Source organism: Oreochromis niloticus, linkage group LG22 (genome assembly GCF_001858045.2).
Source record: "Oreochromis niloticus isolate F11D_XX linkage group LG22, O_niloticus_UMD_NMBU, whole genome shotgun sequence".
In the NCBI taxonomy this organism is placed as follows: Eukaryota; Metazoa; Chordata; class Actinopteri; order Cichliformes; family Cichlidae; genus Oreochromis; species Oreochromis niloticus.
Genome location: NC_031985.2, coordinates 31742280 through 31761003, shown reverse-complemented (window position 1 = coordinate 31761003; position 18724 = coordinate 31742280). Strand labels below are relative to the sequence as shown.

Genomic DNA, 18724 nt, shown 5'->3' with positions numbered 1-18724 from the left:
GATCTGGTTATATTACAGCATTGTGATGCACAACAGATCCTGTAAATATACTGGTTGCTTTGCAACACTATATGCACATCACTGTGTTTTAACAAAGAAAGACATTTGCCTTACTCCTCTCTCCTTATCTACCTGTCATTTAATTACATCTATCTAATACAGGCAACCTATGAAGCAAGGATATTATATATCATATATATATATATTATATATATTATAGAAACTGTGAGGAAAAACCAAGACTTGAAAACATGAACATGCCCTAAACAAAATCATGCAAAACACTACAGGGAGTGCAGAATTATTAGGCAAATGAGTATTTTGTCCACATCATCCTCTTCATGCATGTTGTCTTACTCCAAGCTGTATAGGCTCGAAAGCCAACTACCAATTAAGCATATTAGGTGATGTGCATCTCTGTAATGAGAAGGGGTGTGGTCTAATGACATCAACACCCTATATCAGGTGTGCATAATTATTAGGCAACTTCCTTTCCTTTGGCAAAATGGGTCAAAAGAAGGACTTGACAGGCTCAGAAAAGTCAAAAATAGTGAGATATCTCGCAGAGGGATGCAGCAGTCTTAAAATTGCAAAGCTTCTGAAGCGTGATCATCGAACAATCAAGCGTTTCATTCAAAATAGTCAACAGGGTCGCAAGAAGCGTGTGGAAAAACCAAGGCGCAAAATAACTGCCCATGAACTGAGAAAAGTCAAGCGTGCAGCTGCCAAGATGCCACTTGCCACCAGTTTGGCCATATTTCAGAGCTGCAACATCACTGGAGTGCCCAAAAGCACAAGGTGTGCAATACTCAGAGACATGGCCAAGGTAAGAAGGGCTGAAAGACGACCACCACTGAACAAGACACACAAGCTGAAACGTCAAGACTGGGCCAAGAAATATCTCAAGACTGATTTTTCTAAGGTTTTATGGACTGATGAAATGAGAGTGAGTCTTGATGGGCCAGATGGATGGGCCCGTGGCTGGATTGGTAAAGGGCAGAGAGCTCCAGTCTGACTCAGATGCCAGCAAGGTGGAGGTGGAGTACTGGTTTGGGCTGGTATCATCAAAGACGAGCTTGTGGGGCCTTTTCGGGTTGAGGATGGAGTCAAGCTCAACTCCCAGTCCTACTGCCAGTTTCTGGAAGACACCTTCTTCAAGCAGTGGTACAGGAAGAAGTCTGCATCCTTCAAGAAAAACATGATTTTCATGCAGAACAATGCTCCATCACACGCGTCCAAGTACTCCACAGCGTGGCTGGCAAGAAAGGGTATAAAAGAAGAAAAACTAATGACATGGCCTCCTTGTTCACCTGATCTGAACCCCATTGAGAACCTGTGGTCCATCATCAAATGTGAGATTTACAAGGAGGGAAAACAGTACACCTCTCTGAACAGTGTCTGGGAGGCTGTGGTTGCTGCTGCACGCAATGTTGATGGTGAACAGATCAAAACACTGACAGAATCCATGGATGGCAGGCTTTTGAGTGTCCTTGCAAAGAAAGGTGGCTATATTGGTCGCTGATTTGTTTTTGTTTTGTTTTTGAATGTCAGAAATGTATATTTGTGAATGTGGAGATGTTATATTGGTTTCACTGGTAAAAATAAATAATTGAAATGGGTATATATTTGTTTTTTGTTAAGTTGCCTAATAATTGTGCACAGTAATAGTCACCTGCACACACAGATATCCCCCTAAAATAGCTCAAACTAAAAACAAACTAAAAACTACTTCCAAAAACATTCAGCTTTGATATTAATGAGTTTTTTGGGTTCATTGAGAACATGGTTGTTGTTCAATAATAAAATTATTCCTCAAAAATACAACTTGCCTAATAATTCTGCACTCCCTGTAGAAACTGACATGACTAGGGGGAAGTACAACAGACGACCTGACAATGACTGAATGGAAACACACAGACTAAATACACACAAGGGGTGATCAGCAAAAGTGGAAACATATGAGGAAACAACTGACACAAGAGATCATAATGGCACCACAGTGGAAGTGTGAATTTACTGTAAAAATGAATTACCTTGTGTTCTGTTGTAAATATACAAACAGTTGTTTGCTTGTATGCTTTGAAAAACATCTCAGCAATTTTTTTGGAACTTTCAACTCATATAGCCCCAATGTTTAGGCGTAAATAAGAAAACCAATCAACAGTCCTAGCTGTGAATCCTACACCTGAATATGGCAAACTATCTCCAACAAGAGAAACATTTTTGAGTCTACACAGTTCTATAACGATGCAGGACAGTATTACCAAGCCCTTATTAACATGCTGAAAGAAAACACAAACTGACATCTTATTCTCTGCATCTCCGATCAATGTTCATCACACCTAGGCTGTGTGAAAGTTTGCAAAGCATCCAGGGCACAATAGCACACAGCATTGCATGCAGATGTATTTGGTGTTCCGTGTGCACGCAACATCATGGGATCTGTTTGCATTTTTCACCTCGGTCAGTTGGGGCCAGTGATATCCTGTGGCAAACCTGACCTCATGGGCTACTTTGGTGACTGCTCTCTGCTTCACGGGTTGTGGGGTCCCACTGGGTCTTCCTCTTTTGCATTGCTGGAGGGTGCCACTATTTATCAGTGCACGAGCCACAGATGCTTTGAAGAGGAGGAGTCTCATCTTTTCCAAACCAGACACCTGGTAGAAGCACCAGGCATTTACAATGGTCATATCCAAAAAATGAAAAAACATTCGGATGTACCACCTCTTGTTTCGACGTCTGTGGGGGTATATTGCCAGACATTGGTCAACAAGATCAACCCCACCCATGTGTTGATTGTAAAGGGCCACAGAGAAGGGCTTTTGGATCATCATTACCTTTTTTTCCTTCTTGACCCTGTTGGCAACATCTTCAGGGGATTGGCCAGCACAGGACGAGACCATGTGGATGACAGAACTGTCGAACCATATAGCCTGTCATATAGCCTGAGGTTCCTGCTCTCACCCATACCTTCACTCCCCAGGGTTTGGGCATTTTTGGTATGTATTGCTTGATGGACAGTAGGCCTTTGAAAGGAATTATCTGCTCATCAACTGACTGAAATTCCTCAGGGTCTGCTGCTGCCTTGAATGTCTCCTGAAGAGCACATAGGATTGGTCTTATTTTGAAGAACCTGTCTGTGTTTGATGGCTGGTAAGTCAAGTTATCCACAAAGTGCAGGATTCGCTCATATCTGTTTACCGACATGGCATTTGCAATTATTCCAAGATGAAGACCGTCCTCACTAGACCAGTACATTCGTGCCCTAGGATACCGAATGTACCCCATGATCAGGTTGATCCCTAAAAAAACCTGAATCTCTTCTCCTGTTACTGACAGATTTTCTTTCCCTTTTTGCAGAGCATACAAGTTGGTGTTGTATGTTATATTATTGTAAACATACACGGCAGACCCAGTGGCATTTTGATACTTTTTATTAATACTTCGACGGTTGCTGTAATACACACAGAGCTGCAGCTCTCCCGCTGCCAGCTCAACATAACGACCACAACAACAACCACAGGACCCAGTACAATATTTAATTCGGCAGGGCGTGATTGCGGATGCCGTGCAGGTGCATCCGCCTCCTCTGCACGGCACCGGAGGCTACGCCACGCAACAATTATCAATTAGATATGCTGGAAACAGATGTCTGAAGAAATCTATGGGATCCTTCACCTCCACATTAAATTTCCACTCTCCTAGGAAAGGAGGCAAGTCTCCATCAAAGTCATTGTCTTGGACTTTCCACATATTTTTGCGGGCTTGAGTATGGTCAGGTGCCATGTGCCCTTCTCCCACAGCTCCCTGATCATGCTGACCTTCCTCTTCATCCTGCCCCTCATCATTCTCACTTTCTGTATCCTGACTGTCTGTCTTCATCATAGGTAGCTCCTATGTCTCTGTTCTGCTCTGGCAGCCACTCATCATCACTGGACTTATCACTGAACTCATCATCACTGCATTCATCAATGAAATCATCATCACTGGAGCTGGATGGAATTTCCTGGACTATTCTGTACGCTGCCTTATTCTTTGCTGCATTTGAAGTCTACAAAATATGATAAAATAATTATTATAGTAACTCAAACTACAGCTGATCTGCACAAAAATATATATTTTAAATGAGTAGCTTATAAATTTAACAATTATACGCTTACTTATAACCCAAACAGTCCCAAGAAACAGTGAAGCAATTTATGACTTATGTTAAAAAAATATAGTGGGTAATGCATGATGTCCACTTCATTGGACATATGGTTAATCGTAGTTTTCTACATATTAGACATAACAATTTATTATTCCAAACAGATAATATCCTTCCCTAGATGTTACTGCATATCATCATATTTTTTTTACCTGTTGGGCTCTTTTAGCATAGAAGGATTGACAGGATATGCCAGCAGTGGTCGGCAGGGGTGACAGTTTGTCTGCCATCTTTAATTCAGAGGAAATTTACTTGCAGTTGCACTAACTGAACACTGAATTGACCTCAATGGAGTATGGCAGCAGAGAGCACTCTAGACGCTAATATGCAGTTCCACCATAGAAACCAATGCATTAAAGAGATATGTACATTTTAGTAGCTGTCCACTCCAGTGACCACTATGCATCAGAGGGCTAGATGGACTTAACCATAAACAATGAATAACAAAATACAAGAAAACTCAAATCCAAACTAATAACAGCCACAACAAGAAATCAACATACCTCCAATATACCTAAGAAATCAGACAAATATAGCAATAAACTCAATATATCTGTCAGGGACTGGGTCTGTGACACAGCATTTAGCCTTTTTTCTGCCCCAGTTTTCTTTTTTAATGACATACCCAATTCCCCAACATAATATATATATAAAAACAACTGAGGCTTTTCTTAACCTCCTAAGACCTGAACTCTTTCATGGCATGCATTTTTAATTTCTCTTTGCTATTTGGGCTGATTGGGACCTAATGAATGTAAAAACAAAGAATTACCTGATTTTTGTTTCTGACAAACATGAGATCCACATATGAGGACATTCGTTTTAAATTTTGATAGAACAGTGATAATGTCCTCGTAAGTGGATATCAGGCAACTGTAGAGCAAAATTTAGTGTTTAGGTCTAGACAACCCAAAATGTGATGTCCACATATGTGGACACCAGATCCTAGGAGGTTAATTGTATAATGGAGATAAATGTTAAGCAAATAAGTTATGTCATGTTTCGTGTATTCTGTTCCCACACAGGAACCGTTCTACGTATTCCTGCATGGGTTCTCTCCAGGTACTCCATCACCCTACATGACACCCTGTAACAGATGGGGAAATGAATGGATACACATATGTTTCATATACAACCACTGTAAAGTGTTGTTCGTGTTGTCAGTTATGGAATATTTATTTTCTAAATTGAGATAATCCTTTTTACATATCCACTTTCTTTACATTCCATTAACAAAACAACTATTTTCATAACAAAGTTATCAAGGTTTTGTTGAAGGACACATGTTGTCATAAATCTACATTTGAGACGTGTCATCATTGTTTGACTCTAAGGGTGTGTTTGGAATGTTTGTTGTTCTGTAATGCGTTGCTACTAACTCTGAGTCAGCTAATGAAATGATAGCTTTACTTCCTCCTAATCAGTCATCAACTGACTTGTGTTTCTTGACAATAGCTAAGGTTTCTCAGATTAAATGATATTAAGGTGCAGTTTGTTTGTTTTTTTGACATCATGTCACTTTAATTAAAAACAATACAAATATAATGAATCAATATTTGTGATCATTTCAAAAATAATATCAGTTTTACCTTTCCATAGCGCTTTTACAAGTCCCTGTGACAGACTGGTGACCTGCCCAGAGTGTTTTGCCCTGTGACAGCTCAGATAAGCTCCAGCTCAAATGCAACAGAAGAGAATGGATGGATGATGAAGGACTTTGAACAGCATTTATGGTTCTGTCTAATTAAGAAAACTGGATTATCTGTGCACACACAGATGATTTACTTATTAACTTGCATGAAGAAACAGATTTTTTTTTTTAAAAAAAGCTTAGTAAAGTGTATTATATCTTTTTGTGTGGTGTGAAATATTTTTCAATGAATACTTTCACTGTCTCTGGTGACTGTCTATGTATCCGTGTCTCAGTGAGTGCTTTTCATTAAGCTAATCCTGCTTCATCGTAGTTTCTCCTGAGTAAGGGATGAGTGAGTGTTAGGAGAAAGGATATATTTGTTTTTCACCATACATTTCTACAAAAGCCTCTTCTCCTTGAGATCCACTAAGGTACTAAAAGGTACGTCTTCATGATAGCAGAGTGAGAATAATCTTTGAATGTTCTTATGTGTTCATGGGAATTTAAACCTCAAAGATCACTTACCCATGGGAACTTGTTTCATCCCCTTTTGAACTTGTAAGAAGTGAAGCACAAATTGCCTTTGAAGGGTCATGACTGGGTTGGGGCTAAGCAGTGGAGTTCAGGTTTGATTTTTTTTTCTATTATTTCTTTTAATCATCATCATTACCTTAGTCCAGTCTTCTTCTTTGAGCCTCCACTCTGTGTGCTTTCCATTATTCTCCCGTTTGGATTCTCAACCCACCTCCTCCCTGTCTCCACCTCACTTGAATCACTCAGAGATCCATTTAACCTCCAGCATTTAGACTCTTTGGGGTCCTGTCCTAAAACCTGTCATTACAGGGATTCCATCTGCTCTTATGTGTCATCGGAGTGTAGTCACCAAATACATTAGTTTCTCTGCCATTAAATCCTGTTCAGTTCTTTCAAGTGATCTCTTCTCACTGAACTCTGTTACTGCTTTTTCTTCATTGAGTTCATGTGATCATGTGTTCTGTTCTCTGCAGTCAAGAAGGAATTTCACAAACAGCTCCTGTTCCTATTTAATTTGTTATTATTATTATTATTATTATTAGTATTATCATTATCATTATTATTATTATTATTATTATTATTATTAATATCATTATATGAGCTGGCAATTGCCGTACAGAACTTTTGAAATGCCTGTCAAGACAGTGTAACCATAATAGAAAATGTCCCAGGTTCTATTTACAGAGTTTTAATAAGGGTTGGTGTGTGACTGAGTATGCTTGCACATGTGTAAGATGATGTGTTTTTCCACCTTGTTCCTTATGAACAATTAGATCAGATTACCTTAGATAACCCAAAGACAACAATATGACCTTGGTTTTATTTCTTCTTCACCTTTTAACTGTTTTGTGCATGTGGTTATTTTAAAAGCAGATGGCAGTTGTTTCACTTTTCTCATTTCACTCATTCACAGCTCACATTTCTATATAATTTTCTGTCTCATACTAGATTTCTTTAATGAAGGTTTCACATTTTGTGACTTTCGTCACTTTCAGATCCAGTGTCACTTTCAGCTCAGTCTCCAGTGCCTCCAGTGTCACTTTCAGCTCAGTCTCCAGTGTCCCCGCTACCCGTAGCTCCAGTGTCCCCGCTACCCGTAGCTCTGGCACCACTGTCACCGCTAGCTCCGTCACTCATTCTGTCACCAGTCTCACACATTCACTCTTTGCAGGGAGAAAATCTAAGTTCCAATCAGGGAGTTTCTCGCGCTTTAGCTGCTTCAGGCACAGTTATGCACTCCAGGGCCTCCCCAGAAGCTAGGTTTCAGTTCCCAGTTGTTTCTGGACCCCTGAAGATTAAGCAGCCCTCAGAGAACTACTCCGTGTCAGCACTGTCTGGGCAGAGCCAGTGCTCAGCACAGCACCCATTGCCTTCGTGTCTGCCAGAGGACTCCATGCCTGCTGGCTTTGTGATGGCTTCTGCTGGAGGGTCCGAGGGACCGCTCCGGCCTTCGTCTCGTGTCTCTGCTGGAGGGTCCGAGGGACCGCTCCGGCCTTCGTCTTGTGTCTTCAATGGAGGGTCCGAGGGACTGCTCTGGCCTTCGTCTCGTGTCTCCGCTGGAGGGTTCGAGGGACCGCTCCGGCCTTTGTCTCCTGTTGTCGTTGGAGGGTCCAAAGGATCCGTCCAGCCTGCAGCGCTTCCGTCTCCGGCTTCCACGCCGCCGCCTGCAGCGCCTCCGTCTCCGGCTTCCACGCCACCGCCTGCAGCGCCTCCGTCTCCGGCTTCCACGCCGCCGCCTGCAGCGCCTCCGTCTCCGGCTTCCACGCCGCCGCCTGCAGCGCCTCCGTCTCCGGCTTCCACGCCGCCGCCTGCAGCGCCTCCGTCTCCGGCTTCCACGCCGCTGCCTGCAGCGCAACCGTCTCCGGCTTCCACGCCGCCGCCTGCAGCGCCATCCTCGTCTGGTCCAGCCTCAGTGTCTTCAGCCTCGTCTGGTCCAGCCTCAGTGTCTTCAGCCTCGCCTGCAGCAGCCTCAGTGTCTTCAGCCTCGCCTGCAGCAGCCTCCGAACCTTCAGCCTCGCCTGCAGCAGCCTCCGAGCCTTCAGCCTCTGCTTCGCCTGGCCCAGCTTCAGCTTGAGCCTCTGCTTCGCCTGGCCCAGCTTCAGCTTCAGCCTCTGCTTCGCCTGGTCCAGCTTCAGCTTCAGCTTCGTCTTCGCCTGGTCCAGCTTCAGCTTCGTCTTCGCCTGGCCCAGCCTCCGTGTCTTCGCCTTCAGCGTCGCCTGGTCCAGCCTCCGTGTCTTCGCCTTCAGCGTCGCCTGGTCCTGCCTCGTCTAGGTCTGCAGTTAATCGGCCACCTTCCAGGCCACTGGTCAGGCGTCATCGCCATCGTGGGCGGCCCCCGGACCCCCTTCGCCTGAGTCGCCACCGTTGCCTTCCGCACGGCTGGCCCCCGGACCAGTGCTGTCATCGCCGCCGTTGCCTTCCGCACAGCCGGCCCCCTGAACTGTTCGGACTCCTGTGTTGTCGGCCCCCGGGCCGGCCCCCTGAAGTGTTCTCTTTTGGACTTTGTTTTCTTGAGCTCTGGTGTGTTTCTTTTTTGTCTTCTTTTGGTTTTGGACTCATGTTTTGTTTTATTGCCTTCTAGTGCTCCTGTTTTGTTTTGCTCCTCGGTCTTCCTGTGCATTCTCCCCGTGTTGATCTCTCTGCAAAGGTACTCTCTTTCGTGTTCTGGTTTTGTTGTTTAAGTTCTAGTTTTTCCCAGTTTAGAGTATTTTCAGTTCTGTTTCTCGCCACCCTTTCTTTGTGTTGTACTCCACCCCTTTGGTTATTAAAGCTCGCTCACAACTACGCAGTCTGCATCTTGGGTCCGTTTATATTCACACACGGCCTGGCTCGGCACCCCGTGACAAAGACTTTATAAATGAGGGAATGAGTTTTCGTCCTGGTCGTGGAACACTGGACCAGAACATCAGGATACTTGGGAGAAGGCATTCGACCGTGTCCCTCGGGGTGTCCTGTGGGGGGTGCTTCAGGAGTATGGAGTGTCTGGCCCATTGCTACGGGTCATTCAATCCTTATACAACCATTGCAAGAGTTTGGTCTGCATAGCCGGCAATACATCGGATTTGTTCCTGGTGGGTGATGGGCTCTGCAAGGGCTGCCCTTTGTCACCAGTTCTGTTCATATTTATTATGGACAGAATTTCTAGGAGTAGCCAAGTAGCAGAAGGCGTTCATTTGGGTGGTCTCAGAATCTCATCTCTGCTTTTCGCGGATGATGTGGTTCTGTTGGCTTCATCAAGTGATGGTCTCCAGCTCGCTTTGGAAAGGTTCGCAGCCGAGTGTGAAGCGATGGGAAGGAGAATCAGCACCTCCAAATGTGAGGCCATGGTCCTCAGCCGGAAAAGGGTGGAGTGCCCACTCTGGGTCAGGGATGAGTTCTTGCCCCAAGTGGAAGAGTTTTACCCTTTCATGCATAGTGCTCACTACAGTTGACAGCTATTCAAAGGCTGTTTTCTTGTATTTGTGTCAGTGTTGATGGTATAATTGCACATAAACTACTAAATTGGACACTGATGTATCACCCCATACACATCAGTTTATGTGTAAGTGGACATGTGAAAAACTCTTTAAAAAAAAGTTCAAAAATCTTTTTTTCATGCCTAAAGATGGATAAAATACTTAAGAAAAATATTCAGATTGAGGTTGACATAATTCATGCATTAATGGGTTAAGTATCTCGGGGTCCTGTTCACGAGTGATGGGAGAAGGGAGCAGGAGATCGACAGATGAACTGGTGCTGCGGCTGCAGTAATTTGGACATTCTACCGGTCGGTCTGTTGTGGTGAAGAGAGAGCGGAGTGTAAAAGCAAAGCTCTCAATTTACCGGTCGATCTACATCCCTAACGTCACCTATGGTCACGTTCTGTGGGTGGTGACCAAAAAAACGAGATCGCAGATACACGCTGCAGAAATGGGCTTCCTCTGAATGGTGGCTGGCCTCTCCCTTAGGGATAGGGTGAGAAGTTCAGCCATCCGGGAGGGACTCAGAGTAGAGCCGCTGCTCCTCCAAATTGAAAGGAGCCAGTTGAGGTGGTTCAGGGATCTGACAAGGATGCCTCCTGGGCGTCTCCTGGGTGAGGTGTTCCAGGCATGTCCCACCAGGACACGCTGGAGACTTTATATCTCTCGGCTGGCCTGAGAACGCCTTGGTGTTCCCCCGGACAGGCTGGAGGAGGCGGCTGGGGAAAAGGAGGTCTGGGCTTCTCTGCGTAGGCTGCAGAAAAAGATGGATGGATGGATAAATGGATAGACGGATGGATGGATCGATGGAATGAGTGTCAGTCAGCTGGTTAAGGAGCTTGGAAAGAAAAGTTCCCAGTTTACATCCCAGTTTACTTCATACCCAGCAACACACTCAGACAAAAACTCATTAATCCCAAAGACAAAAGTCCTAAGCACAAACTTAACAATGTAGTGTATGCTGTATAGTTTAGCAAGGAATGCCCAGACCACTACATTGGAGAGACCAAATAGACACTTCATAAACGCATGGCACAACATAGAAGAGCCACCTCCACGGGACAAGATTCGGCTGTCCATCTGCATCTTGGACAAAGGTGGTGGTGAGAATGACGCTCTTTCCAGAAGAGATGGGAAAACCAGTAAGAAAATCTAATGCTATATGAGGCCAGGGCTGGTGGGGTGTGGTTAGAGGATGAAATAAGCCTGAAAGATGCTTAATGGAAGACTTGTCATGGGCACAGATGGGACAGGAGGTCACAAACTCCATTATGTGTTTATTTAAAGAACCCCACAAGAAATGCTGTCTGAGCAATGCTGCTCTTCTACTCACGCCTGGATGGCACAAAAGCTGTGCAGAATGGGCCCAGTGGATGACTGTTCACCGGAAAGTCAAAGGCACAAAGTGGGCTCCGGCTGCCCGAGAAGGATGCTGGCTGGTGTTGAAGCCTTGGTATAAGAGGAGTACGCATCTGACTTAGTGTTCCGGGAACTTGGACGATATTAGAGGGAGAAATTAAACTGGGCGAAACACAGAGAACAACGGGTTTGCTGGTTGTTCAGTATTTTAGCGGTTTGAAGGTAGGCTAAGTTTTTATGGTTTGTTCAAATAAGGAACGGGTGTTTGGCCTGGACCTCTCTATCCCCCACATCATAATTTACCTCCGCGGGAGAGAGTTGACGGGAGTATGGCTGGAGTTTACCTTGAGGTTTGGATCTCTAAGATAGTACAGCCCCAACTCCTACATCAGATGTATCAAACTCCTTAATGAACACTGAACCTCTGAGTGTCATGGCCCTGTGCCTCCCCGGCTAGCCCAGTCTGGCTACAAGTGTTTTTGCCTCTATTGTCCCTTCTCCTTTCCCTCTTGCGCTCTGCGCACCACCGGGGCGGAGTTCTCTGTGAGCTCCGGCCCCTGGCTCCCGCACCTGCAAACAATCTCCTGCGATCAGCGCTCACTCTGGCTCGGTACTTAAGGAGGTGGCTGGAGGTGCCTCATCGCTGGATTATTGTGTAACACTCACTTCTTGCCAGCCTGAGGATCGCCGTTTGGTGAGCTAAAGTCTGAGTCCGAGCTAAGCCTGAGCGTGGAGGATTGTACATAGCCCGTGTGTTCCTTCTCCGTGCCTGTGTTCCTGGAGACCCCCCTTCCCGCGACCCCTCCCCCCACTTGTATATATCCGCACCTGGTGTCTGTTGTAAATAAATTGTGAACTTTTGAGACGGTCTGCCTCTGAGTCTCTCCTGAGCCCTGACAGAATAATCCAGCCAGGAAATGGACTCTGCAGACCCCACACCTGCCGCGGCAGCTGCGATCTCCCTAGAGAATATACTGCAACGTCACGAACAGATGTTAATTCAACTCGGCGGAGAAGTGGCAGCATTAATTCAGGCTCTCGCCCAACGTATTCCGCTGCCGGAAAACCCGCCTCCCGCGGCATCTTCGCAGGTAACTCCCGCTGCTGTCGCTACGCCTGCTGCTGCAGCCACTAAGGCAGCTGGCGTCATAGCCCCGTTAGCTTCGGCCTTTTCTCTAGATAAACTGTTGCCTACACCTGAGCCTTTTTCTGGGGAACTGGGGAAATGTGCGGGATTTTTAACACAATGTACTATGCAGTTCCAACAGTTGCCTAATATGTTCGCTAGCGACGGGGTCAAAATTGCCTTCCTGATCCAGCTGCTTCATGACCGAGCTTTGACCTGGGCTCAGGCACTGCTGCAGGCCAGCCCCGGAATTTCTTATGATGACTTTCTGGTCCGTTTCAAGGGAGTGTTTGATAAGGGCTCCAGTGTGGAGGACGCCGGCCACCGTTTAATCAACCAAAAACAAGGTAGGCGCAGTATGGCTAACTATTCTAACTAGTTTTGAGTCGACTGTGTGGGAGGTGATCTGTGACGACCACGGTGAGGACATCGACAGCCTTACTACATGCATTACTGACATGCATTACTGACTATATTAATTTCTGTGTGGATAACACCGTACCTACCAGGACTGTACGGTGTTTCTCCAACAACAAACCCTGGATTACTTCAGAAATTAAAGCTGTCCTCAAGCAGAAGAGGAGGGCCTTCAAATCCAGAGACAAAGAGGAGTTGAAAAGGGTGCAGAGAGAGCTTAGGGGACTGATAAGGAATGGGAAGGACAGCTACAGGCAGAAGATGGAGAACCAGCTTCAGCAAAACAATGTTGGTGAAGTCTGGAGAGGCCTCAGAACCATCTCAGGCCACAAACATCAGAACTCTCTGCCTGGGAGGGATGTGAGGTGGGCAAATGAACTGAATCATTTCTTCAACAGATTTGATTCAGCCATGAGGCAGTCTCCAACATCGGCTGCAGACTCACCCACCCCCACTGCTGCTGTTCCACCTCTGACACCTCAGACACTTCACACCTCCTCTATTCACCCTGCTCACTCCTCCCCACCCCCAACAACAGCATCCAATACACACTCAACACAAGGCTCCAGCCTGTCTCTCTCAACCACCCAGGTTCGGAGGGAACTGAGGAGGATTAAAGCCAAGAAGGCAGCGGGTCCAGATGGCATCAGCTCGAGGGTCGTCAGGTCCTGCGCGGACCAACTGTGTGGTGTGATGGAGCACCTCTTCAACCTGAGCCTGAGGCTGGGAAGAGTCCCACAGCTCTGGAAAACTTCCTGTGTTGTTCCAGTGCCAAAGACTTCACGCCCCAAGGACCTCAACAGCTACAGGCCGGTGGCTCTGACATCCCACCTGATGAAGACCCTGGAGCGGCTGGTCCTGGCTCAGCTTCGGCGCCTCGTGAGCTCATCACTGGACCCACTTCAGTTTGCCTACCAGCCTGGCATTGGAGCGGATGATGCCATCATTCACCTCCTACATCGTTCCCTCGCTCACCTGGAGACCGCTGGGAGCACTGTGAGAATCACGTTCTTTGATTTCTCCAGTGCCTTCAACACTATTCTTCCCTCGGTTCTGAAGGACAAGCTGGAGAACTCTGGAGTGGACCATCACCTCACTACCTGGATTTTGGACTACCTCACCGACCGACCACAGTATGTGAGGACTCAGGGCTGTGTGTCGGACAGGGTCGTCTGCAGTACGGGGGCCCCACAGGGAACGGTTCTGGCTCCGTTCCTCTTCACCATCTACACTGCAGACTTCTCCCACAACTCCACCCAGTGCTTCCTGCAGAAGTTCTCTGATGACTCTGCAATAGTCGGCCTCATCACTGATGGGGACGACAAGGAGTACAGAGGACTGACTCAAGACTTTGTGGACTGGTGCCAGCTGAACTACCTCCAGATCAACGCCAGTAAAACCAAGGAGCTGGTGGTAGACTTCCGCAGGCACAAACATCCTCCACTGCAACCACTGAACATCCAAGGTATGGACATTGAGGCTGTGGACAGCTACAGGTACCTTGGTGTTCATCTGAACAACAAACTGGACTGGACTCATAACTCAGACGCCCTCTACAGGAAAGGGCAGAGCAGGCTGTACCTGCTTCGGAGACTCAGGTCGTTTGGAGTGGAGGGCCCACTCCTGAAGACCTTCTATGACTCTGTGGTGGCCTCAGCCATCTTTTATGGTGTGGTCTGCTGGGGGGGCAGCATCTCTGCTGGGGACAGGAAGAGACTGAACAGGCTGATCCGAAGGGCCAGCTCTGTTCTAGGATGCCCTCTGGACCCAGTGGAGGTGGTGAGTGACAGGAGAATGGTGGCTAAGCTGTCATCCCTGTTGGACAACATCTCCCACCCCATGCATGAGACTGTGACAGCACTGAGCAGCTCCTTCAGTGGGAGACTGCGGCACCCACGGTGTGGGACGGAGAGATTTCGCAGGTCTTTCCTCCCCACTGCTGTCAGACTCCACAATAAAGCATTTAACTGATCAATCACACACATCCACAAATGTGCAATAACACAATGTGCAATAATCTTTCTGGCAACCGTTGTATTTTTCACTCTGTTGTATATAACATTTGTATTCTATTTTTATCCTATTGTATATTTTACTCTATTTATTCTACTGTATATATTATTCTATTTTTATTCTATTCTGTACAGTTGTGTACTGTATTTATTCTTTTTTATTTTTTTTTATTCTAATTGTCCTTCATAACTTTTGCACTGTCCACTTCCTGCTGTGACAAAACAAATTTCCCACGTGTGGGACTAATAAAGGTTATCTTATCTTATCTTATCTTATCTTATCTTATTCCATTGATTTCTGGACCCTGGCGGTGCAAGCAAAGTGGGGCTCAGAGGCTCTAAAAGCCGCCCTGTTGAATAATGTAAATGAGGAACTGAAAGATGAAATTATGATGTGGGAAATCCCTTCCTCTCTGGAGGCGCTTATGTCACTATGCATCCAGGTGGACGACCGTCTACGGGCGCGCCAGGCCTCACGGAAACAGCAGTTTTGGGAACTTCCAGCATCGAGGGAAGACCAACCTGAGTCACGGGAAGCCCGGAGTATCAGGGAGGAGGAGGGGGAACAACCAATGCAGCTTGGTCACTCACGGCTCTCACCTGCGGAACGACAGCGCCGCTTTGCAGTGGGTGAGTGTTTATATTGTGGCTGTAAGGGTCATTTCATCTCCGCCTGTCCCGCGCTGGCAAAAGGGCGCGCCCACCAGTAATTGAGAGGGTACTGGTGGGTGACCTGTCTGGCGAACACCCTCTTCCACGTTTGTTACTGGCTGCTAGACTCGCTTTTCTGAATGAAGCACATTCAGTCTCTGCTCTGGTAGATTCAGGAGCGGAACAAAACTTTATTGATGCCTCACTAGTAGCTAAGCTCCACATTCCCACCAAGCCTCTGCCTCACCCCCTCCAGGTGTCAGCCTTATCCGGTCAACGTTTGCCAGACATAACTCTTGTCACCTTACCCATCGCCTTCACCCTCTCTGGCAATCACACGGAGAACATTTGCTTTTGTGTTTTCAAGGCTCCTGTCACCCCTCTCGTGTTAGGATACCCATGGCTAATGCAACACAATCCACACATTGATTGACAAAGGAAGCAGGTTACGGGATGGAGCACTGAATGCCATATGAACTGCCTTCGGGCTGCCACTCCACCTATGCCTTCCTCTCCCCCTGGCGCCCTCTCTGCCTGCAGATCTGTCATCAGTACCCAGTGTCTATCATGATCTAGCGGCGGTGTTCAATAAAAATAAAGCTTTTTCTCTCCCACCTGACCGGCCTTACGATTGCGCCATTGACCTCCTCCCAGGGGCTCCCTTGCCCTCGGCCCGTCTCTACAGCCTCACCCAGCCTGAGAGGGAGACCATGGAAAAATATATCAATGACTCTCTGGCTGCAGGCATTATTCGCCCGTCATCATCTCCGGTGGGTGCGGGTTTCTTTTTTGTCGAAAAGAAAGACAAGACTCTCCGACCATGCATAGATTTCCGTGGACTTAACAAAATTACTGTAAAAAACAAATACCCCCTACCGCTTCTGAATTCAGCCTTTGAATTACTTCAAGGGGCCACCGTATTTAGCAAACTTGACCTCCGTAATGTCTACCACCTGGTGAGAATCCGTGAGGGAGACAAATGGAAGACGGCGTTCAACACACCCCTTGGGCACTTCGAATATCTGGTGATGCCCTTCAGACTGACCAATGCCCAAGCAGTATTCCAAGCTCTCGTTAACGATGTGCTAAGAGATTTCATTAATCGATGTGCCTTTGTTTATTTGGATGATATTCTGATCTTCTCTAAGTCTCAGGCAGAACACGAGGTCCATGTCCGACAGATCCTTCCATGTCTCCTGGAGAACAGACTGTACGTGAAAGGTGAGAAATGCGAATTCCATGTTGACACTGGGGCTTTTCTAGTATACATCATTGCCCGGGGAGATCTGAAGCCTGACCCGGAGAAGGTTCGGGTTGTAGTGGACTGGCCCCGACCCCCCAACCGTCTCCAGCTCCAGCGCTTCCTTGGATTCGCCAATTTCTATCGGCGCTTCATTAGAGACTTTAGTAAGATCGCTTTACCTCTCACCAAACTCACCTCTCCAAAAACCCCTTTTCAGTGGGACCCACCTGCTTAGGAAGCTTTCGATCTCCTGAAAAAGAAGTTTGCCACTGCTCCTATCCTCCGTCAGCCTAACCTCCAGCAGCAGTTCATGGTTGAGGTGGATGCGTCTGACACCGGGGCTGGGGCAGTTCTTTCCCAAATATTTGAACGTAAACTTCACCCTTGTGCTTTCTTTTCACGTCGCTTTTCATCCGCAGAACGCAATTACGACATTGGAGACCGGGAGTTATTGGCCGTTAAGCTTGCCCTGGAGGAGTGGCGGCACTGGCTGGAGGGCGCAGAACAGCCTTTCATCGTATGGACTGAGCATAAAAATCTGGAGTATATCCGATCGGCCAAGCGCCTCAACTCACGACAAGCCAGGTGGGCACTCTTTTTTTCTCGTTTCAATTTCTCTATCACCTACAGACCCGGGTCCCGCAACGTTAAGCCAGATGCACTCTCCCGGCTATTCACCAACACTGAGGAGTGCACAGACCCTGAGCCCATCCTTCCTGCTGCCTGTGTGATCGGAGCAGTCACATGGGAGATCAAAACTCTAGTTCGCCAGGCTCAGGACACCGACCCCGACCCAGGTACAGGGCCCCCTGGCCGGCTGTTCATCCCTACCTCCGTCCGTGCCTGAGTTCTTCAGTGGGCTCACACCGCCCGATTCACCTGCCACCCGGGGATTCGACGTACCGTGACCTTTCTTCAACGGTATTTTTGGTGGCCTACCTTGGAGAAAGATACTAGAGAGTACGTTTCTGCCTGCACCACGTGCGCCCGGGACAAACGCCCCAATCGCCCACCATCTGGACTGCTTCAACCTCTGCCCACACCCTGCCAACCTTGGTCACACATAGCCCTGGATTTCATCACCGGTCTTCCGCCTTCTTCGGGTAATTCCACCATTCTAACCATTGTAGATCGTTTTTCAAAAGCTGTTCATTTCATTGCCCTCCCAAAGCTTCCGTCTGCCTTGGAAACAGCACAGTTACTTACCACCCACGTCTTCCGGCTCCATGGTATCCCAGCAGACATCGTCTCAGATAGAGGACCACAGTTCACCTCCAGACTGTGGAAGGAATGCTGCTCACAGCTTGGAGCAAAGGTTAGCCTCTCTTCTGGCTTTCATCCCCAGAGCAATGGACAAGCTGAGAGGACAAACCAGGAACTGGAAGCGGCCCTGCGGTGCATAGTCTCCCACAACCAAAGCACCTGGAGTGAGCAGTTACCGTGGATTGAGTATGCCCACAACAGTCTCTCCTCATCTGCTACTGGGCAGTCTCCATTCGAGGCCTCCATGGGTTATCAACCACCCCTGTTCCCCGCTATTGAAGGTGAGCACACCGTTCCGTCTGTGCAACATCATCTCCGCAGGTGCCGCCGGGCCTGGCGGGCGACCCGGGCAGCTCTGCTACGAACCAAAGAACGCAACAAGATTCTTGCTGACCGCCGCCGGATCCCAGCCCCAGAATTTACGGTTGGACAGAAGGTTTGGCTCTCTACTCGTTTTGGGCCCGTTCATACAGAATCCATTGGTCCATTCGAAATCGAATCTCTGATCAATCCTGTGTCTGTCCGGTTAAAGCTACCATGCAATATGCGTATTCACAACGTGTTCCATGTCTCACAGATCAAACCTGTGCTCTCCAGCCCGTTGTGCCCTCCTTCCAGGCCCCCTCCACCCGCCCGGCTCGTGGATGGGCAGGACGTGTTTAACATCACCCGCATTATGGACTCTCGGCGGCGGGGGCGGGGTGTTCAGTACCTGGTGGACTGGGAGGGCTATGGGCCAGAGGAACGTTCTTGGGTTTGGTAAGAAACCCAAGAACGTTGGCCCGGTCGGCCGTTCTGGCTCCAGGTCTTCTCCGCGAGTT

The 18724-nt window shown here is 47.4% G+C and overlaps 1 protein-coding gene and 1 long non-coding RNA gene across 2 annotated transcripts; both read left to right on the top strand.

The window, feature by feature from the left end:
* The first annotated feature begins 5072 nt into the window (after positions 1–5072).
* LOC112843612 (uncharacterized) lies at positions 5073–6020 on the top strand. Its single transcript, XR_003216077.1, has 2 exons — positions 5073–5269; positions 5807–6020. It is a non-coding gene; the product is annotated as an uncharacterized LOC112843612 (long non-coding RNA).
* A 9043-nt stretch (positions 6021–15063) lies between these two features.
* LOC112843578 (uncharacterized) lies at positions 15064–18094 on the top strand. The gene is made up of 2 exons (XM_025902511.1): positions 15064–15376; positions 17060–18094. Exons 1-2 carry the CDS (start codon positions 15136–15138, stop codon positions 17485–17487), a joined length of 669 nt encoding a protein of 222 aa, XP_025758296.1. The 5' UTR covers positions 15064–15135; the 3' UTR covers positions 17488–18094.
* The last annotated feature ends 630 nt before the right edge of the window (positions 18095–18724 follow it).